This window comes from Brienomyrus brachyistius, chromosome 16 (genome assembly GCF_023856365.1).
Source record: "Brienomyrus brachyistius isolate T26 chromosome 16, BBRACH_0.4, whole genome shotgun sequence".
Lineage (NCBI taxonomy): Eukaryota > Metazoa > Chordata > Actinopteri > Osteoglossiformes > Mormyridae > Brienomyrus > Brienomyrus brachyistius.
Genome location: NC_064548.1, coordinates 18,353,804 through 18,375,911, shown reverse-complemented (window position 1 = coordinate 18,375,911; position 22,108 = coordinate 18,353,804). Strand labels below are relative to the sequence as shown.

The following is a 22,108-nucleotide window of genomic DNA, read 5'->3' as shown; positions in this document are numbered from 1 at the left end:
CAGAACAGTGGTTCATAAAGAGCCATTATGCCCTCCATCTGAAGCTGAGGGTTTAAATCCACATTCATAGTGATACATACAGTATAGGATCCCCAGTATGGGTGATTTTACTAAAATATTAGACCAACACATTGTTTGTATTTACATATGTTCCATTAAAAGCACACTGAGTATTTATTATCTGCTCAACTGTCTTTATCAGCTTCTGTGTGTAAAAAAAAAAAAAGCAAACGGATAAGGATGACGCTGAATGGCTATCCTTTCACAGACAGCACACCTCCCATCCAATCCCAGTGAGCGCACTATGTTTGCAGTACAGGCCCAGTGTTCACGTTAAAGATAAAGCTAAGCACGGAATCCACCAGTTGACCAGAAGAGGCAGGTCTTCCCGAAGCTCCTCTCCCAGCCATGAAGCCTCTCCTGCTGACCTTGCTGGGCCTGCTCATCCCCACCTCCCTGGCAGTGGAGCGACGTTACTACATTGCTGCTGTAAAGACAGAGTGGAACTACGGCAACAGGTAACTCGATCAACAGGGAACCAAGTGATTCGCTATCGGGTTTCAAGATGTTCTGTTTAAAGAGCAACAGAAAAGCATTTTTACACCAAAAAATGGGGGCAGGGTGATGGTAAATATTAGCTTTTTAATTCAAACTATTACTCTGCTTAGAAAGTACATCGTATAGAATGTAGGATTGTTTGCGCACTACACACAATATTTGCTAATCAGTTACTTCAAAAGGCCTTAACTTGTTAGTTCTTTAATTAAATGTTTGTAAAAGTACAAAAGCATCTATATGTGTTATCTGCCAACATCCTATGCTGGGTGTCTGCTGTGCGCCTTTTTAAACGAATGAAAACATTTGTTACTGGTATTTTCGTAGGTCCGGTCCCTCCTATACGAAGGTGGTATATAGAGAATATAATGCTGGTTTCCAGCAGGCCAAGAAGCACCAACAATGGTCAGGTAAAGGATCCCAGTGTCCTGGCACAGCTGTGAAAAAAAAAATCTGTGCAATATATACCCTCAAAAAGTTAAATACCAAGAAGACCAATGTGATTTGCTCTTTTCCAGGCTTGCTGGGCCCCACCTTGCGTGGACAGGAAGGAGATGTTATCATAGTGACTTTCAGGAACATGGCGGACAGAGAATATAGCATCCACCCACACGGCATTGCTTATGGCAAGCAGTCAGAGGGTCTGTACCATGAAGGGATTTTAGAATTTTTCTTTTTTAGTAAATCAGACAAAATGCTGTGTTCGAAAATAAACATGCAGCTGTGGCGAAATGCTATTCAGTGTATTCAGCAGCTGAACATTTCGTCAAGTACACAGTTAAGTACACAGAATGGGCAAACACATAGATGTGCTTGACTTGTTTTGATACATTTTAACCAGAGGAGATTACCAAAGAGGCTGTACTAAAGTCCGAAAAGACTGAAACATGTGGTATATCAGCCAGTTTACTTTAGTGATTTTTTTTATTTCAGAGCAGTTCCAACCAGTAGAAAATGTCCAGTAAATATGAACAAAGACTGAAAACTATTAAAAATACAGTGCATACACTGATTACATGCATTTGTATTTGCATGGATTATTATGTATTAAACACCCTGGATATTTTTAAGCTCACTTGCCCATTAGGTAACCATTTAAATGCTGAATTACTCATTTAATTTTGATAGTGTGATGTTGACATGATCTTAAGGGGCCTTCTACTTTGATAACACCTCACCATTCGAGAAGAAGGATGACAAGGTACTGCCGGGGAAAGAGCACACGTACTACTGGGAGGTGACCCCTGAGGTGGCCCCCAAGGAGGCTGACCCCCCCTGCCTCACCTACACCTACCTTTCCCACTGCGACTTTGTGAAGGACTTCAATTCTGGCCTAATTGGAACCTTGATGGTTTGCAAAAACGGTACTGTAATATCATCCTTGCAGACATACCAAACATATTACACTCTTTGCACCAGTTATAAAGGATATTATAAGTATCTATACCATCATGTCTATTTGGTTATTAACAATTCAGGTCTAGTGAATGTCCCACAAAATGTGTTTTTTTTTTGTTACTCTTGGGATATCTGGACAAAAATAGCTTAATGACCAAGTAATTTGATCATGTGTCACAGGCAGCCTGGACAGCTCTGGTCAGCAGGTCCATTTCTCGAAGGAATACGTTCTTCTCTTTGGTGTTTTTGATGAGAGTAATAGCTGGTACCGTACAGAGCTGACCTCCTCAAAGAATCACAAAATGTACACTATCAATGGCTACGCCAACGGCTCAGTCCCTGGTGAGTAAAAGCAGACTGTACTGCGAAAAGCTCTTCCACAGGCATCCACAGAAAATTATGTGTGTGCCAGCTCACAGTTTGAAAGCCTGGCCTCATGTCACCCCAGTACTTGCTGTAACCACCCAGTATACCCATATATTTGCGCACCTTGCTCACCTTGTTCGGCTAACCAGTGCCATGAAGTTTATTAACTGATTAATTAAGATAGCTGGTGGTGAAATTTAACAAATACGTGCAATGGCTGGGGTGCCCCGGAGGACAGATTTTCAGGAATTCATTTCCCGTACAAACTGACGTGTGAGCTTTACCTGCCGATACCTCTTTTGCACGCTCTCAGACCTGAACGTATGTGCCTACACTTCTGTGAGCTGGCACCTGGTGGGCATGAGCTCAGAGCCAGAGATCTTCTCCGTCCACTTCAATGGACAGGTGCTACAACATGATGGCCACAGGAGGTCTTCTTTGGGCCTGGTCAGCGGCACTGCCACCAGCACAAACATCACCACTGTACACCCAGGACGTTGGCTGTTGTCGTCTTACATCAGTGTGCATCTGGAAGGTGGGGCCAACGGTTTTGTCTTTAGGGGGATCGTGAAGTTCCTGTGCATTTCATCAGAACATCGCAGTGTTTCACTGATTGAACCTGTGCGACTATCCATCCCACCGCTGTGCACGAATTCCTTGTAGCTGGAATGCGCGGCTTCGTGGAGGTTCAGGTCTGCAAGGATATAGCACCCCCCGTACGAAAGATCACAATCCAACAGAAGCGCAATAGCCAGGAGTGGACCTACTACATTGCTGCCGAGGAGATTACATGGGATTACGCACCAAACATGCCTCATTATACTGACAGGTACCCTGACAGCCCATTGTCATCGTTATGTATTATTGTTCTCCTTGCAATTAATAGCACGTCTCTGTATTCTCTCCTTGAACAGTGAGTATCAAACGAAATATCTGAAGCAGGGTCCCAATAGGATCGGCAAGAAGTACAAAAAAGCAGTTTTTGTGGAATATGTAAATGAAACATTTACAGTGAAAAAGGACAACAAGCTGCGGAAGATGGAGACAGGAATCTTGGGTCCCGTGATTAGAGCTCAGATCAGGGATGTTGTGAAGGTAGGGCAGTGCCAGTCGTTAATATTATCTTGCCGCCTACATTGAAGATCCACTGAGTAATGAGTTTTTTTTTTTTGATCAGATTGTCTTCAAGAACAAGGCAACCCGGCCGTACAGTATCTATCCGCATGGGCTGACTATTGATAAAGATGCAGAGGGTGCTTACTATCCTGAGGGAGGTAAGTACACCCTGTTCTCCATTCTTAGTTGCCCATTTGACTGTTTGTCAGTATTTTAGGAATTGCTTTTTATTTAACACAACCCACCTGACTTTTTACTCCCCGCGGTCTCTCTCAAATATCATAAATACCCTTTGAACCATGGAGTATTTTACTTCTGCACATTTTTGGCAAAAAAAAAATTTGTGGGTGACAATCTGCGGGGCTGAAATCCCTGTAGTTAAAGTCAGACAAACTCCAATGATCCAATCTGTGACAACACGTGTAGTCTTCCCAGTCTGTGAATGTGTGTTTCTCCTCCAAAGGAAATCAGACTCATTCGGTGCAGCCTGGGGAAACATATACATATGTGTGGAAGGTAATCGATGAGGATGAGCCAACCAACAGGGACCCACAGTGCTTGACGAGAATGTACCACAGTGCAGTGAACCCTCTCAGAGACATGGCATCTGGCCTCATAGGGCCCTTACTCATCTGCAAGAGCCAATCCCTCAACAAGAGGAATGTTCAGGTAACGGGGCTCTCTTATGACTTAGGGTGGCCGCATACTTCAAACGACGTCAATTCGAACACGTCGGCCAGAACAATCTGTGGGATATATAACTCTCACGCCTACCCTGGGGTCAAATTGATCCCAAAGGCACATGTCAGTTTTCTTCTCATAATAAAACAATTATTGTGGGAGCGTGTAAGAGTTAAAATGCCACATCACAATCCTAAAAGGCGCTGAAAATTCTCAATGCAGCAGACAGGCATACAGAGCAGAAATAAACATATACTTATTTGCAATTTCTACCCATGAATGGCAAGTCTTCAAAATCTCAGCATTGCCCATCATATAAATGTACACAACTTTGCACAAGTTCAGCAAGTCTTCCCACAAAGGCATTCGTGATTGCGTAGCCTTTTGCTTTTACTTCCAGAAGATTGCAGGGCACTCATGACACATGAGACTGCATGCTTTGTACAGCCAATCACGGACGGTGGGTGGGATCAGAACAAATGAAAAAGTTTGCCTCGGGGCCAATGCACAGGCAGCAATCGCCCCTTACGCATCTCATCAGTGCTGTTTGAAGTATGCAGCTGCCCTAATACATGATCTGATAAAACAAACAAAAAAAAAAACAATATTAAAGCACTATTTATTTTGACAGAAGTTAGTAAATAGTTTCATTACAGTTGAAGGCAGATAAAGAACAGCAGGCAATGATGGCTGTTTTTGATGAGAACAAAAGCTGGTACATTGATGAAAACATCAAGACATACTGCACTGTTCCTTCAAGAGTGGACAAGGAAAACACAGAGTTTTATAATTCAAATGTGATGCATAGTAAGTACTATGGTCTTTTTTCTCAGCCTTGTTTGGTTAAAATGCACTCTGATGTGATGATTCCAAGATCTACTCTCAGATAGTTGAGTTGTAACCATTACGGAAGGCATATTCCCTATTTTATTCAAACGCAGATTCCTTTCACTTGGTCTTCAGTAAGAATTTAATTAACAGTTTAATTTGATGCCTTTCATTTCAACAGCGATAAATGGTTTTGTATATGACAGTGGAACAGACTTGCTATTCTGCAACGGTGAAATAGTGACCTGGCATGTGACCAGTGTTGGGGCACAAGATCACATCCAAACTGTCACATTTTATGGCCATAATTTTGAGCTGGATAAGAGGACAGAGGATGTGTTAGCCCTATTTCCCATGACTGGAGAGACCATCTCAATGACCATGGATAACTTGGGTGAGTTAGCACAAAACAAAACAGTGAAGGGAAAAGAGAGCGATTTTTCTTCCGACAAAAGTCAGAATATTACTGATGTTTTTATTTTTACCGCATGGCTAAAATTAAACACCTTGTTCCTGTAGGTCACTGGCTTTTGAGTTCATTAAACTCTTTCGACATGAAGAAAGGAATGAGATTGAAGTTTAAAGACCTCGAATGCTACAGGGAGTTCTATTACTATGAGGACTACAGGCAGAACCCAAAGGTTCCCGAGTCTGATCATGTAACGGAGTGGAAACCGGTAAAGCCCAGTGAAAAAATAAAAGAAGAAGAAGTTAAGACGAAGGATGAAAATGAAAAAAAAACAGAAGTGGATGCAACTACTGATTACTGGGTAAACATGCTTGGCCTTCGTTCGATTAGAAATACATCAGCGGGATTAAAGGATGATATGGAGAACATAGATCTCTCTGTATTCGATTATACAGACCAATTATCACCAGCTGGAAATGCAACGAGAAATCAAAGTCTCACCCAGTCCACACTGACAAAGAACGGCACTGATACAGACTGCAACTACAATAAGACAAGCAAGTGTGAGAAGCCTGGTGAAATAGCTACTTTCAATGAAGCTAATACGAGTGAGGGTTCTTACAATGACAGTAGAATTTGGAATACCACAAGGAGACTAGAAGAAAGTATAGATCCTTTGTGGCCTGGTCATGAAGATTCACCTGATAAAGACTTTGCAGGCAAAACTAACATCAATGAGATAGACGGAAACAGTCGTATTGACTCTACCCAACAAATCAATACCACCACAGAGGTTATTAGCACAGTGGAGCAGGTAACAACACCAAGACCAATGATCCAGCTGAACGAGAATGATGTTCAGGGGACAAAACAGTCATCTGACACAGCAGAAGGTTTATTTGTTGTAAATACAACAGATAAGAGAGACAATACAACAGCAGACAGTTATGGGCTGGGAATCTCCAACTACTCCACCAACATCTCCTTCCACGATGAAGATAAGGGAGAGAATGCAACTGCTGACAGTTACATGCTGGACATCTCCAACACCTCCACCAATATCTCTGTGTGGGACAATGAAGATTTTGATTCTATAGGAAGTGACAATAAAAATGTGCTTGCAATGAACCACTCAGCTGATCAAAATGTGCATTCTTGTAATATATGTACCAATATGTCTTTCCACGATGAAGATAAGGGAGAGAATGCAACTGCGGACAGTTACATGCTGGACATCTCCAACACTTCCTCCAACATCTCCGTGGGTGACCACTCAGCCGATCAAAATACTGTGAATTTTTATAACATATCTACCAATAACTCTTTTCGTGGTGAAGATAAAGAAAGCTTACTTGACAACACAACATCTGACACAGATGGTAACAATGCCACTGATTATAATGGAAATATATTTAGCAACATTAAGAACGAAGACACATCTCTGATCATAGATAATATTACAAGACAAAGTAATCAAAGTTTAACTGAAGGAGTTATAACATCAAACTTGTTCCAAGACACCCAAGACATTCTGAATAGAACTAAAATTAATATAACAGAAGATGTAAGGCCTTCTGAAATTCAACCAACACAAGGCAACTTAAGTTTCTTCTCCGGAGCAACCTCAACACCAGACTTGTCCCAAACAAACACAGACATTCTGAACAGAACCTATATGAATTTAACAAAAGAAGTGAAACCCAACGCAGATCAGTCAGCTTATGAGGAAAAGGTTCATCACACTGCAGTAAAATCTTCAGATTATGACTACTCAAGCTCAGAGGAAACATTGTTAGAGAACAAAAAGTCCATGAGTACAGGTGGCAAAAGTACTTTGCTTCCTGGATTGAAGAATGTTTCATCTTTGGAAAATGATGTTGACGCGTCAGTGAATGGAACACACACCTTGGATCCCCAGGCACACGATCTTTTTATCAATGCATCCAAGACGTCCTTAGCTCATGGTAAGGATGCAGACAACAGCTCTGAGAAGAAACTGAATTTCAGTGATGAGGAAGAAGACATAGTAATTTACGTTAAAAATAACAGTAAGGAGGCTATTATCAGCAGCTTCTTGGATCAAAAAATGGAACACTGGGGCTACGAAGGACAGCATAGCATGGTGGCTATGGAAATAAGTGATCACATGACCAAATACATCAAAGGAGATTCGAATCTTGTTCTGGAAAAGACAAATGCAGAAAAAAAGAAGAAGAAATATAAAAAAATGAGGCCACAAAAAGACCAGGCAGTCAAAACTAGGAAAAAAATGGTATATAAGCCACAACCCAGAAGTGAAATCTCACCGAGGGGGATCCCGCCCCCTGCTTTCAGCCCAAGAGGGACAAGACCCCTGTACAGTCATGAAGATTTGACTGAAAAAGCAGTGGTTATAGGCGTCCCTAGGCAAGATTTCAATGACTATGATTTATACACGCCGACCCTGACTGACTATGACCATATTAACATCCTCGCCGAAGAACACAAAGAAGAAGAATATGAATTTGTGAATTACAAGCAACCTTACAGCCAGACAAACGTAATCACAAAAAATTATGTCTCACAAGTATCAGGGGAAAATGTGCGAATATATTTCATCGCTGCACAAGAGGTTGAATGGGATTATGAAGGATACGGACCAAGGTATCTGCTTATATTCCTATTTATGATAATCCTGGGTAGAAAAACAATTAAAGAGAAGAAAGACATTTAAAACACTTTATATATATCGAATAATTATAATTTGAATCATCTTATTGAAGACGATTTGGTAAAGGAACAAAAATTTAAATTACTTTTGCATGCTGAACTGGAAAAGCAACTGAAATTGAACATTGTGGCACATTATTAGCCCTCATGATGAATAAAGCGAATGTTTCTTTTTAGGATTTTAGATTTTTGTCCTGTTTGCTTCAATATTTAGAAGCTGGATATTTGAATATCAGTCTCTTTTTTCAAATTCCCAGTCACCCCTGACTATATTTCATGAATTTGTGCAGGAGACAGGAGAGATCAAACCTCGAAAATGGGCCTACAAAGCTCACTAAGGTCGTTTTCCAAAGATATCTGGACATCAACTTCAGCAAAGTTGACACCCGGGGAGAAGTTGATGAACACCTTGGAATTCTTGGTCCAGTTATAAAGGCTGAAGTGGATGAGACCATCATGGTAACACTGATAACCACTGTAACAGTATGATACTAACTGGATGATTTAAGGAAATAACCAAAATTCAGGAGAGAAGTATTCAAATTGCCCATAGGCTACAAAGCCAATGCAGCTGATTCCACAGATATTTCAAATATTTAAAACCTCACGAACCTTTAGCATTGCATGTAATATGCTGACAGCATCTGGTATCCACCGATACCATGTTTACGAAGGTCATGTTCAGCGGCTACGTACAAACCCTTTAGCTGATCCAAGGCTACTATGTGTGAAGCGTAATTTGCAGGACCACCTGCTATTCGGTCTGAATTTGTTTTATCCACTTATCCACTGAATTGCTTTTTCATTGCTTTACAATAATAACATGTCTCAAAAACGCAATCACACAAACTCTTTTTTTTAAGGTTTTTTTCAAAAACCTCGCCAGCAGACCGTATTCTTTGCATGCGCACGGTGTTTCTTACACAAAACAAATGGAAGGAATGACATACGATGACGACTCTCCTCAATGGTATCAACTTGATAATGAGGTTAAACCGCAAGAAACGTACAGCTACGTCTGGACTGTGGGTTCCAATGCTGGGCCGAAGCCTCATGAGTCGGACTGTAGAACATGGGTTTACTATTCTGCGGTGAACCCCGTAAGTGCTCACTGATTTCTCCTGCCATCTGCCAAATAGAGTTTCCCATAACTTCATGAACCAACAGCCTTTTGTGGCTATTTGCAGGAAAGAGATATCAATTCGGGCTTGATCGGCCCGCTGCTAATCTGCCGGAAAGGAACACTGAGCAAGGAGATGAAGGACATGAGGGAGTTTTTTCTACTGTTCATGACGTTTGATGAAACTAAGAGTTGGTATTATGAAAAAAATGTGGAGAGAATCGAGAGGCAAAACAAAAAGGCTGTTTCACAGAGCAAAGACAACCTGAAATTCCCTGGTAGGATATCACCACTATCAATGTATGTCTTTGCACACATAGATGATTATGAAATTACAGTATTTTATAAATGATGAGAAGGTAAGATGGGTTTGAAAGTTATTGGTATCAATAAATGAATTATCATGTGTGTTTCAGCAAATGTACCAAATATACCAATATACCAAACGTATAATCTAGCCTCTTGTGGATTTTACTGATTGCTATTTTGCAGCTATAAATGGCATCATCTACAGTTTAAAGGGACTCAGGATGTATGCAAACCAATTGGTGAGGTGGCATGTGTTCAACATGGGCTCCCCAAAGGACGTTCACAGCATTCATTTCCACGGACAAACTTTTGTGCAAAAACAGAAGCAGGATTATCGCCAAGGTGTTCATCTACTGCTTCCTGGTTAGTCTTTTTTAAACATCAAACATATATTTCTTTATAGATAATAATTCAAACACTTTTCCATTTCACATTTTTACTTAAATGACATACACTTAGGCCCAAATCCTTCTTTGCTTAAATTCCCTGACTCCCATTGCTTGTTTTTATAGGTAGCTTTGCAACTCTAGAGATGTTACCTTCAAGACCAGGACTTTGGTTGCTAGAATCCGAAGTGGGGGACTCCCAGCAGAAAGGGATGCAGACACTGTTCCTGATTGTAGATAACGGTATAGCGCACTCCAAACCATGCTCTGTTTCAGTGACTCATTTTTCTTGATGCACAATGTTTCAACATAATGCTTGCTGTTTAACTTTTTCTCATATATGGTAGACTGTGAACATCCATTGGGTCTAGCCTCCAACAGTGTAAAGGATGACCAAATTACGGCCTCTAAATACACAGGTAATGTCTTCACCTCTTTTAGATATTATAATCCATTTTTGAGACAGTTATAAGACATTTCTCAACCATTTCTCGGAAAACGTCTTCGAAGACACACAAAGTAAACACCTACAGTAGTTTCTTCTAACTAGGACATTACAGACATATTGACGTAATCGTCCCAAAATGGTTGACAATTTTGTCATGTTCAAGCCCCGGTCCTCAAAACACCAAGCATAATTTGACAGGCTATATTACAATCTTCTTACCTTGAAGGAGAGTGGAAACCCTATTTGGCACGACTACACAACACAGGACAGCACAACGCCTGGAGCACAGATGAAGCTTCTTCCGAATGGATCCAGGTGAGCAACGGGAGTGGGACTGGATCGGCTGTCGTATGAAATACAGTACCGGTCAGTAGTTTGGACACACCTTCCTATAGAAAGGCTTATCTGTACTATTCTCTACAGATTACCATAATTACAAAACATTCAAACTATAAAATAACATACATGGAATTAGGAACTGACCAAAAAAAGCATAAAACCTGATTTGTCGGGGGATGGGGCAGATCTGTGGGTTAGAATTCAGAAGGTTGCCAGTTTAACTCTTTAACCCCAACTGCTCCAGGGACTGACTGACCCTACTGTCTCTTCTATGCCAGGCATGAGGTGGTGGCCTGGCATGTCCTAACCTTTGACTGGTGCCGTATGTCTCATGGTATTTCTATGGCAGGTGGACTTCCAGCGGCCGGTGGTGATCAGCAAAGTGGCGACACAAGGCGCTAGCCGGTTCCTTAAATCTCACTATGTCTTGAACTACACGATTTCCTACAGGACTGATGGGAAAAAATGGGTCTCATACAAGGCAAGTGAAAACATTAATTTGTCATATGTATTTGTGCATTTGATGTATTTGGTTGAATAACTGATTATTTTCATCATGAAGACATTTACAGGGAACGAGAATTCCCATGATGTCAAAGAGAATACTTTCTTCCCTCCTTTAATTGGTCGGTATATCCGGCTCCACCCACTCCATTCCTATAACAGACCAACGGTACGCATGGAGTTCTACGGATGTGAGCTCGATGGTAGGTTGAAGATTACAAATTTCAATGCAGTGCACTTTAAAAGTAATTCAAATGCATTATATTACAAATACTGAAAATCTGTGAAAGACCCTGACCAGAATGGGTCGTTAGAAAATGGATGGATGGATTTAAGTGAAAGATTCTGTGTTAGAAGGACTTTACTTATAGATTTAGCATTTTAACATTACCTCTTAACATTTGTTTAATGTTTTTTTGATCCTTACATATCAGTTGGGTGAGAGCTGTCTTGTGTCCTCAGATGGTGGCATGATTGTAATAATTTGTTATTTAATCACAGGCTGCTCAGTGCCATTAGGAATGGAAGATGGGAGGATTGGTAATGACCAGATCACAGCCAGCTCAGCTGCCCCCAGCTACTTCCATGGTCCTTGGCATCCCTGGCTTGGTCGCCTCAATGCCCAGGGAACTGTCAATGCCTGGCAAGCGAAGGTAGTCCTGCTCATCAGCTGCCACTTTGATTCCCTCTTATTCTGTATTCTTCGCCCAGATCTGTTACTGATCTTTATCAGCCACTGGCTACAGTACATATCACCCAGTTTGGTTTTGCTTTTTTTGCCATCTTTATTGTAATGCATTGTCTTGTATTATTTTACAATATATTGTTTTTGCACTATCTATATTGTTTCTTACTCTCTCGTATCGTCATCTGTAACTGAGTAAGGCCAATGAGTAAGGATTCCAATGCACCTGCTGCACATGGCCAATAATCTTGGACCTTTTCCTTATTTTCCTTATTTCTAGAACAACAACATGGATCATTGGCTACAGGTAGAATTAAGAGACATCAAGAAAATTACAGGAATTGTGACTCAGGGAGCAAAATCTTTTGGGACAGTGATGTACGTCATGGCATATACAATACAATACAGCAATGATGGGAAAACCTGGATAACATACACAGACGAAGAACAAATGAGTTACCCAAAGGTATTTTCCTACTTCTACTTATCTTCCCATTGGGTTCTAATCTTTTCGTAACACTTTCCTTGAGGGGACACAAATAACTTACAGTAGCTACTCAGTTGCTACTCAAGAACAAATCATGAAATAATATAGTTCCTGTATGAAATACATGAACCGTCATGATTGGTTACTGATGAACGAAAATGGGATCAGTACATAACAAAGTTACTTACTGGTTACTTATTGCATTAAGTAAGAATTTACTACAGTACTACACTATTTGTGCCCCTCGAGTAAAGTGTCACCGAACTTTCTATTGTGCCTCCTCTGTTACTGATATTTTATTTGTCTTTTATTTTTCAGATATTCGTGGGAAACACTGATAACAATAGTCATGTTAAAAACTACATATACCCTCCAATATTTTCTAAATTTATAAGAATTGTCCCTCAAAGGTGGCAAAATTCTATAACAATGAGAGTTGAACTGCTAGGCTGTGATTTTGAGTGAAGCAATGTAGTTAACTGAAATACTGTTTTGCAACTTTAACATACAGAAAATTGTTATATTTACTAACATGTGTACACAAATGGAAGCTACATGCTTCTATATCTTATTTTTTTGGTCAAGTAAGGCTGTAATTCAGGAATGAATATGTAAATATGTAAGTACTTCATAAATAAATCATACAACTAAATTGTCTTCAGACTCTAATAATCACTCCTTATGCTTCCTTACTTCTGTTTATCCTGGTTTAACCTGTTCTGCGACTTCTAGCACATTCCTACCTCTACTGAAATCGTGCACCTAAACCGATTGTTAAAAAAAAAAAAACTAAAGCTAAACAATATCGGCGCCCCAAATCTACAAGTCACTGTTACTCTCTGCTATTCCACTCAAATTTATCCCACGATAAACAAAATAAATTAACATCTTTTCCTTAGACTGCATTAGACCTGTTTGAAGTTTATATCTATAAGAAAAACTGTGTTAAAAAACTATCCAAACCTAAACACCCCCCTGCAGGGATGAGGCTAGAGATTATAGTCCCCATGAAATGATATCAGATTGTGCTCCAAACCCAGATCAATCCAATTATGTTCCAAATGTCATTCAGGGGGGCTTGGAATCATAACAACTTACCCCCTTTACAGCGCCTCTGCTCTCCCGTAACTTTACAAAGGCTTTCTACAATCACTAACTCGTTATCCGAAAACTTTCCATTACACTACTAGACAAATTATACAGTACAAAACCTTCTGTTTTTTAAACACCTAGCTGCATTATTCATTAATATTGCGACACCATGTCAAAAATGTAACAGCAAATTAATCTGCCACATACATAGTAACTGTATTAGTTTTATGATTTTATTAATATCCTCTACTTATTTATACTTAATTTTATTAGATTCTGCGTACATAACTGGCCATTTTGCGCTTGTTTATATAAGGATAATTTAAAAATATGATCTGCTTTGTCCTATGGCGAAGCTTAAATTTAAGTTACTAGTTTGTGCTCTTAACCACTACATAAATAACATCTCACACAGGTAATGGAAAAAACAGATCTGTTGAACACTAAAATCTTAATTATCTGAAACTAATTAAGCCAACTTTTAATTAAGTACAATTTTACCTAAAACAACAATAAAGTTGTTCACTTCTCGGCAGTAAGATCCAATTTTAGCCAATCATGAAAAGGGGCGGGTTGAATGGACCAATCGCAGGCTGCAGTGGATGAGCCGCAGAAAATTGCGGACATTGCTGTCTCCTTGTTGCGACTTTGAAGTTGCTCAACTATGAGCTTGTCCTCCATGCAAGATAACCGCCGGTAACGGAAGATTTGCTTGAAACTGCTATTTAAGGTACGTTGATTTTTAGATATATGACGCGTGCAAGGCGTGACCTCCCTTGATATTGTGATCACGGTAGTAACTTGAGGAGGATTATAAAAACGATGTTGAAGAAAAATTCATTTCTTTGTTTTCATTTGTAGGACATAGTAGCTGCAGATATGGCATTGGTGGGGCTGAGAGCCTCGTACCACAGGATCCTGGATAGGATCGAGCATATGTTGCCGGCTAAACTTAGACCGATTTATAACCATCCAGCAGGTAATTATCATCGTTACATGCATCTCTCCATTAAAGGCTGGAAGTGGGGCCTAAATTTAAATACCGCGGCACTTTACAACTTTTGTGCTTAGATTGTCAGTCGTGCTGTTCATGGATATATTCAGTCATCAAGTACAATTTCTATGCCGTTCAGTGAACGAGCTACGCCTAAACGCAATAAACTTATGCAATTTAAATTTCAATGACAGCGAATAGAATGTCTCCAATATGACATTCGTGCCGGCGAACCATTTAGCTAGCTATATATACGAAGAAGTATGCTAACCGTTCAGTAATTTGGGGGAGTGGGGATATTCAAACACATACTACGACTACTTTTTAAAAAATTAAATCAGTGTTAAACTTTAAATTGCGGCTAAACTTCCCTCTTTTATTGGGTTTTGATAGAAATCGGAGGTGGCTGATGACGGGCCACTCACATGAGGAAGGGGGCGGTACCTACGCCAGTCCCCGCTTTCGATTGGCTGACTGTCGTTTCATTCGTGGAGCCATGGACTTTTTTAAGGCGTTAATGTGTCCATAAATCCATAAAGTACCTATTTGTGTTTTTTATTTACGATCATTATTTGTCTCAAGAGGAATACAATAACGGTTTCCTGGGGGGTTGTTTGGGTTCAAAATAATAGAAATTATTACTTCGTTATGCGCAAAAAATGAGGGTCACAGTATGCGAATAAATACCAAATTTGGTGACATGTCAGGCTCTCATGGTGAGGGACTGGTGGACCCTCCCTAACGTTTAACAGAACCTCAAATGTTGGGCAATGGCTTGTGCAACAGCTTCCGTTTGTACACTTTGTAATGGAAGTTCGTAGGTTGCCTTTAAATTTAGTTAGTAGAAATATACATAGCTACCAAACTGGATGGTGGGTACCACTGTTGCCTCACACCTCCAGGATTGAGGGTTTTATTCCCATTGTGTACATGTAGGTTGCATATATTCGGAAGAGCAAGTGGGTTCCCCCCCCTCAGTCCGGATTAGCTAATTACTTTCCCACAGTTGCTTGTGTGGGTGCTGTATGATGGACAGGTATTGTGTCCTGGGTATATCCTGGCCTTATGATCCATGTCGCCTGGTATAGGCTCTCTAGACCTCTGGCCTTCCCTGCAGCCCTGATCATGATATATCATTGGCAGATTATTACATGGTAACATGCTAATGTCCAATTACCCATAATCCTTTTATATCCATTTCAATGTCATATTCTAAATACCGTAATTGTATATGTACAGTTTTATTGTGTGTAATTCAGTCACTGAATGAATTGGCCAGTCCACCTTAAGGGGGTGAGGTGATTTCTCATTTCCTCTCTTTCTTTCCTTTAAGGTCCAAAGACTGTATTCTTCTGGGCTCCAGTGTTCAAATGGGTATTGTATGCAAATCCATGCTTTGGTTACTGTCTTATAAAATCAATGGCATGTTTCGTCGTTCCTGGTTCAGTTGCATGTCTGTGTTTATGAGTGGGCTGGATGTAACACGTCCCTCCCCCCAGGGCTTGGTTCTTGCTGGTCTGGCAGACCTGACTCGACCTGCTGAGAAGCTCAGTACCTCCCAGTCTGCAGTACTGACTGCCACAGGTACAGATGGCCACATGTGGTGCAACACTCCGTGGCTGCGTGCTGTTTGCAATGCTGCATGCTGAATTAGGGTGTGGCTCATCTGTAGCTCCTCCTCCTTCACTGCTTTTTGTCCCTGCTGTACATCAGCCAAAGAATCGCAATGTAAACTCGTAAGAACTTGACGTGGCGGTGCACGGTGCAGGATTCCTTGGCGCTGCTCCCTGCTCACTGGTGATGTTCTCCTTCACTCTGTAGTGGACATTAGTTTTCATGTCAGCCTCGTTCCCGTCCAGGTCTTATTTGGTCCAGATACTCTTTAGTCATCATCCCCAAGAACTGGAACCTCTTCGCGGTCAACTTCTTCGTTGGTGCTGCTGGCAGTTCCCAGCTGTTCCGAATTTGGAAGTGAGTGTGTCTGCCGCCCCGCCCCCCCTACCCCCCCCCGCGGCCTTGATCTCATCTGGGATCGTGGTGACAGGTTTGGAGGCGCTAGCTCACAGGTGATTAGGCTTATGGCTGCATTGCTATAAAACTCATAAAAGGTGAGTAGGGGCTGGTTCTCACCTAACAAAATGTAGGCTGAGGTCACGTGTGGAGTCACAGCGCTGCACTGTAGCCATTATTCTGTAAATACCGGCTTATGCTATCGAAAGGCATTTTAGAAGACAAACGGTGAGAAATCGGGTAAGTTTTCGTGATTATGAAGCTACTTGGTTGGTACAGTAGACAAAACCATAGAACTGGGAATGAGGTCTTCATTCAGAGGGAAGTGTCCCTTTCCCAAGTCGAGGAGACACCGCCGAATGGGACCATAGGCGGAGTTTGATATTTGCCCTTACCAGGGCAAAACCTCACATCCTGCTTACATTATGTGTTAATGCATGTATCTGATGCACACATGGCCTATTATTCTGTCTGCCTATAGGGGACCAACAAACCGCTTGTGCAGAGGTGCAAAGTGTCAGCATAGAACTTGTATTATTATGTATTATTGTATTATTATATGGTATTGCCAATTACTTGCGATATGCACTCAGGCGACGACCCTCCCCCCAAACTCCCCCCGTGCTGAAAACACACTAACTGGTGATTTCGGGACTGGAAACGCTTGGATATGTGGGACTTGCATGGTTGAAAACAAAAACATTTTTTACAGGAATAGTCACTTTCTTGAGACTTTAGAAATCAGGTTCACTGCCTTAATCTGTCTTGAAGGACAAGCCAAGTGAACAGAGAGGTTACCTGAGTAGATGGTGACATATTGGGTTATAATGCATACACATGGGTCCTTTGCTTGTGGTCTCATTAAGCCTCAAGTGCAGGTCGGTTTATAGAGCAATTTCAGCACATTAGTGGCATGGCTAATAATGGAGTCTGCATGTGAGATAAGCAAAAATGTATGCACAAAATCTCTTAGAGATATAACACCATAATCAAAGACACACTCAGGTTTTTATCACACAAAGTATAAAAATAACATAATTTAACCATTAAGGTATATCATTTTAGATAAAAATGAATCCTTCTGTAATAAATAACTGGTAATTATCTCTATAGAGGCAGTAAAGATAATGGGGTTCTTTAGTGGGCATTGTGCCTGCTTTAGTGTGACGCTGGCTGGACCGGCGTGTGGCTTTGAGCTGATTGGATAGCGCGAGGACGTCATGATCAACAGCTAACATGGTGAATCGTTACAGGCATTAGCTTACCTGCAGATTAACCTCCAAATAAACACTCTTGATATACCGGAGTAATTTTGTTTTTCTCTTATAAGTAATTGCAAATCATTGTAATCGCACCCGCTGCTTTTTCTCGCTGTCTGTGCTCATATATGCTGAGGTTCGAACTTGGTGTTCTTCCCACATTCTGCATCTTTGGTAGCGTGTGGAAAATACGTCTGTAGTCCTTACAACCATAAAAGCCGACGATGATTAAGTCAGTAGATGCCTGCTTGATGATGTCATTCGCAATGTTCTTGCAGGCACAATCAGGAGCTGAAGCAGAAGGAACCGGAGGCGACAGCACAGTCCTGAGCTCTGATCCTTAAATCTGTAAGGGAACCTGTACGCTGGGCTCCACTCCCTGCCAAACCCACCCAAAACGTCACCTGGAGAGCACTTGTACCATTGATTTAGCCGTTCTTCTTACATGGAGATGAAGTCACCTAACAGATTTAGATAATTCATACTTGATTTGTATATCAACAGGCACACTGAAATTGAAACGGTGATAACTTGTGAGAATACACGTCCTGCATTTAGGTTTTCTTGCCAATGTACGTCGATGGTCATAGACTTTTTTAACTTGCTCAAGAATTCATAGGATTCTATGTAACCTCATAGACTTTTTTGATGACATCATTACACACTTTTTACATGCCTTGCCTAGGCTGGAATTCTGTGTAGGTAAATGTCCCCTAGTAAATTTTAGAATGAGCTCAGTCGTTACATTAGTTCACCTGTAGTAATGTGTCTCTTACATATGTAATTAAAAATGAACTTTGCCATGCAATTTAAAAAGACTTTTGTTTATTAAAAGATCTGCATATTGAATCATCCAGGGAAAAAAACAATAAATGTAAGTAAGTCCTTTTTCATACATAAATGTATGAATATTACGCTTTAAAAATCCCCCATGAATCCCTTTGTTTACGGCCAGTTTTGTAATCAATATCAATACTACTTGCCTGTGAAGACGTAATAATGGTCCATTATGATTTACTGGAGCCAAATAATTGAATTACCGTAGCAGCCAGCCACTATCAGATGCAGTACTTCTGTGCGTTTGCTAATGTCTTGGAATATATAGATTAAGATTTTACTGTGCATTTCTGCGTATCAATTTAAAATTACATGTGTGCAGGTGGCAAAATGCCAGTTATTAACTTGAAAATGTAAGATTTCATTAAAGCAGAATTAATAGTTGGTTAAGTAGGTAAAAGTACGATTCACAATATCGGTCTTTAAATCAACATTAGTGATTTTGGTTTACGGACTCTGGCTGAGGAAATAATCTTCAATTAGAATTTAGTGGTCATTAGCACACCACAGCACACAACAACATATGTGACATAGCAGGGGGCAGTTAATTCAGTGCCCGGGGAGCAGTGCTTGGGGCTGGTACCTTGCTGGTCAGGGATTCGAACCTGCAATATTTCAGTTACAAGTGTGCCTCCCTAACCATCAAGCCACCACTGCCCAATTTATAGATAAATAGTGCATAGTTTATAACCTAATTATAATTATGATAAATGGCACTGAAGGCAAGGCATAAGTGGGATTACTAGGTTAGCAATCGCAAGATACTGCAAGATCTATTAAAACTAATGCCAATTATGAATTTGAGATTTGTTAGTCTATAATACTGTATAATGTTACCTCGTTATAAGTCAGAGACTGCAGCCACAAAAAGTTAATGAGGCAATCACTGGAAACCTGATTTCTTCGTGTGTGAAATTCCAATACATTCGTCGATTCAGCTGCAAGCTGTATATGAGATAAGGCCGCTAGATGGCATCACGCTCCACTTGATTAAGCCAGAATATAAAGACACGCCTTACCTTGCTGAAGAATCGTAGTGTGTTCAATGTGAACGAGGACGAGAGATCGTGATCACCAGTCACGAATTAATACGTTATATGGCACCATGCTTCGTCAGCTCGAGCCAGCATAAAAACTTGAGTCACATTGTTTAAGGTGAAAGATTGCAGCGAATTCAACATGAACGAAGACGAAAGATCGTATATATAGCCTTTATGGGACTATTGTATATTACGTTTCCTGCAAAGCCCTGCATTTATATAAATGCCGTGCATATTCACCTACCACGTTAATGCGAAACGTAACGAATAAAACGAAAAGAACAGTCCATATTTCCAAAATGTGATTTATGTAATATTCTTTCCGGGTAACACTCACGATAATGCCCTCTGGTGGCGCAGGAGGTAGAGGCGCTCTGCAGAAAATATTAAATAATAGTTGTCGTCAGAATTTACATTTGAAACACAATGACACAGCAACATTAATAATGAAATATAATAATACACATTATTTTAAATATGTACATATTTATACGGATATCAAAACGCCAAAGTGCTTCCTTTATTTCTGATTGAGCATGCGCAGTCGATACCAACAACCAATCCCGGACTTTTTATTAGGGAGCGACAACATGGAAATTTAATCAAAAAATGTAAAAAGTCATAAGAAAGGGGGTTGGTTCAGTTGTATGTTATATTATAACTTATAAATGCTAAACTAATAAGTGGTTAATAAAGACTCTATATGTTGAATACATGGCAATTTTTTCATACGCTAATAATTAAAATGTAATAAGTGTTTGCTAGAAGGCTACTGTTAATCTGACACAAGAATACTAATACAATAATCTTTTAAATGCTAATTAAATGCTAATCTTTTAAATGCTATTGAACATCGGTGTGCAGAAGTTACATGTAATAGAATGCATCTTCTGTTGCTGATTCACATCGACGCAAGACACAAGCAGCAGATAAGAGAGTTGCCCAAAACAAGTGAGAAAGGGGTTTTAGTTAGTTGACGCCTCTTCCTGGGTTGATCCCTGCCCGTAGCTTCCGGGACAGGCTCCGGATCCCCGCGACATTGAAACGGACCAGCGTGTATAGAAAGTGGATGGTTGGAAGGACACATGCACACGTTAAACGTTTCAGGAGGCCTGTAGCTGCATTTAACTTAATACTCCCTAACTGCACAAACGCACGAAGCCGGCAGCTGTGGCAGTGGAGAAGTTCCTGTGTTAACTCACCAAAAAGCTGTCCTCGATAAGAGCATCAGCTACATGTGTAAGATATTAATAAAACATAAACGCAACAATGCAGAAAAGAGTCGCGCGCGGACTCGCAGGACTCTCCGCTGCGGAGCTGCCTGATTTATGAAGCGTCGGCCCGGTTTGTTGGAGCTCTAGGCTGGGGCTTTCACTCAGACTTTAACAGCTACACAGAGCTCTTTGATTAATGGGGCATGCAGAGGACATCCAGAAATAGATTGCATAGTGCTAGGTGGCAGAACTGAGCGCAGTGCTGCATTTATTATACCTGCCGGTGGGTGTCAGATGCATTGCTCTGCAACCTCCTTTCCTGATCCACTCTCGGTTCCCTTCCTGAAGGGCTATTGATGTAACGTTAGCGTCAGAGCGATGTGCGCTGCTCTTGTTTGGTCTGCCTCTGTGCTCCGCTGAATGCTTGAATTAGAAGTAGCTTGTAAAAATAGAGGACCGTGCTTTCTTTTGCTTTGAACAGTTTGTACCTTTCTTTTGTGCCAGAGGTTTGAAAAAGAATTCTGTATTCTTGTTTCTGCCAGTTATTCAACACATCAATTAAACGGCCTTTCTTTTGTTTATCTCTTTGAATTTTGTCAGTGTTACTTGACAAAATAAATGCTGCTGTCCGGTGATAAGGTTCTAACATGGCCAGCCCCCTCAAGAATCAATTGCCAGTTCAGATATTTTCAACCTCTCCCCGTTTTCAGTCACTACTGACACATTAACAGCTCGCTTATAATATATCTGTGTTTTTCCACCCCTAAAAGAAATCTTGAAGCATAGATTCTGATGAAAGAAATGAGGTTTGGGTGTTTTGTGGCTTGCATTGACGTGTCATTTGTCTCTATGGTAATCGATATGGTAAGAAGGAGGATATGATCTAAGTCATGCACTGATTGTCAGGATACCACAATCCCACCAGGGCCTCATTTTCCCATCACCAAGAATCAAAGGCAAAAGCCGTTATGCAGAAAGTGAAATCTTCTGGTTTCGTGAGTGTTAACCTCCTTCGGTTTGTAAGTTGTGGTTTCTCCCAAAAGATGGATGGACCTTCTTAATGTAATAACCCACAATGGATGGAGGCAGATTCAGCATTATTGCAGGATTCACACAGGCACTCCCCACATGCAAACTAGCAGCTCCCTACATCCTGCTTCCTGTTTTCCCCCTTCATCCACCCGCCACAAATTCAGGTAGATAATCTTATACATTAATTTTAAACAGCAGATTCTATGGAACACTAACATTCAGGTGATCAAACAATACAAGTCAATAAATCAAGCAATTCTAAAATTATCTTACAAATTCTGTGATAGCTC

At 40.7% G+C, this 22,108-nt stretch overlaps 2 protein-coding genes and 1 long non-coding RNA gene across 3 annotated transcripts; 2 read left to right on the top strand and 1 right to left on the bottom strand.

Moving 5' to 3' along the window:
- The first annotated feature begins 352 nt into the window (after positions 1 to 352).
- Positions 353 to 12,997, top strand: f5 (coagulation factor V). The gene is made up of 25 exons (XM_048978673.1): positions 353 to 518; positions 883 to 965; positions 1,074 to 1,196; positions 1,707 to 1,919; positions 2,134 to 2,295; positions 2,633 to 2,854; positions 2,983 to 3,148; positions 3,234 to 3,414; positions 3,497 to 3,593; positions 3,899 to 4,104; positions 4,773 to 4,923; positions 5,126 to 5,338; positions 5,464 to 7,996; positions 8,353 to 8,521; positions 8,926 to 9,162; positions 9,250 to 9,460; positions 9,675 to 9,854; positions 10,004 to 10,120; positions 10,225 to 10,296; positions 10,552 to 10,640; positions 11,014 to 11,145; positions 11,227 to 11,371; positions 11,670 to 11,821; positions 12,134 to 12,319; positions 12,659 to 12,997. The coding sequence occupies exons 1-25, from the start codon at positions 409 to 411 to the stop codon at positions 12,803 to 12,805; spliced, it is 6,297 nt and encodes a 2,098-aa protein (XP_048834630.1). The 5' UTR covers positions 353 to 408; the 3' UTR covers positions 12,806 to 12,997.
- Positions 10,560 to 20,521, bottom strand: LOC125709801 (uncharacterized). Its single transcript, XR_007382837.1, has 3 exons — positions 20,444 to 20,521; positions 19,552 to 19,946; positions 10,560 to 10,668 (listed from the first exon to the last, which is right to left on the bottom strand). It is a non-coding gene; the product is annotated as an uncharacterized LOC125709801 (long non-coding RNA).
- On the top strand, positions 14,010 to 18,511 carry LOC125709800 (mitochondrial pyruvate carrier 2-like). Its single transcript, XM_048978674.1, has 6 exons — positions 14,010 to 14,162; positions 14,294 to 14,411; positions 15,760 to 15,800; positions 15,926 to 16,010; positions 16,286 to 16,397; positions 17,974 to 18,511. Exons 2-6 carry the CDS (start codon positions 14,312 to 14,314, stop codon positions 18,023 to 18,025), a joined length of 390 nt encoding a protein of 129 aa, XP_048834631.1. The 5' UTR covers positions 14,010 to 14,162; positions 14,294 to 14,311; the 3' UTR covers positions 18,026 to 18,511.
- Positions 20,522 to 22,108: the final 1,587 nt, after the last annotated feature.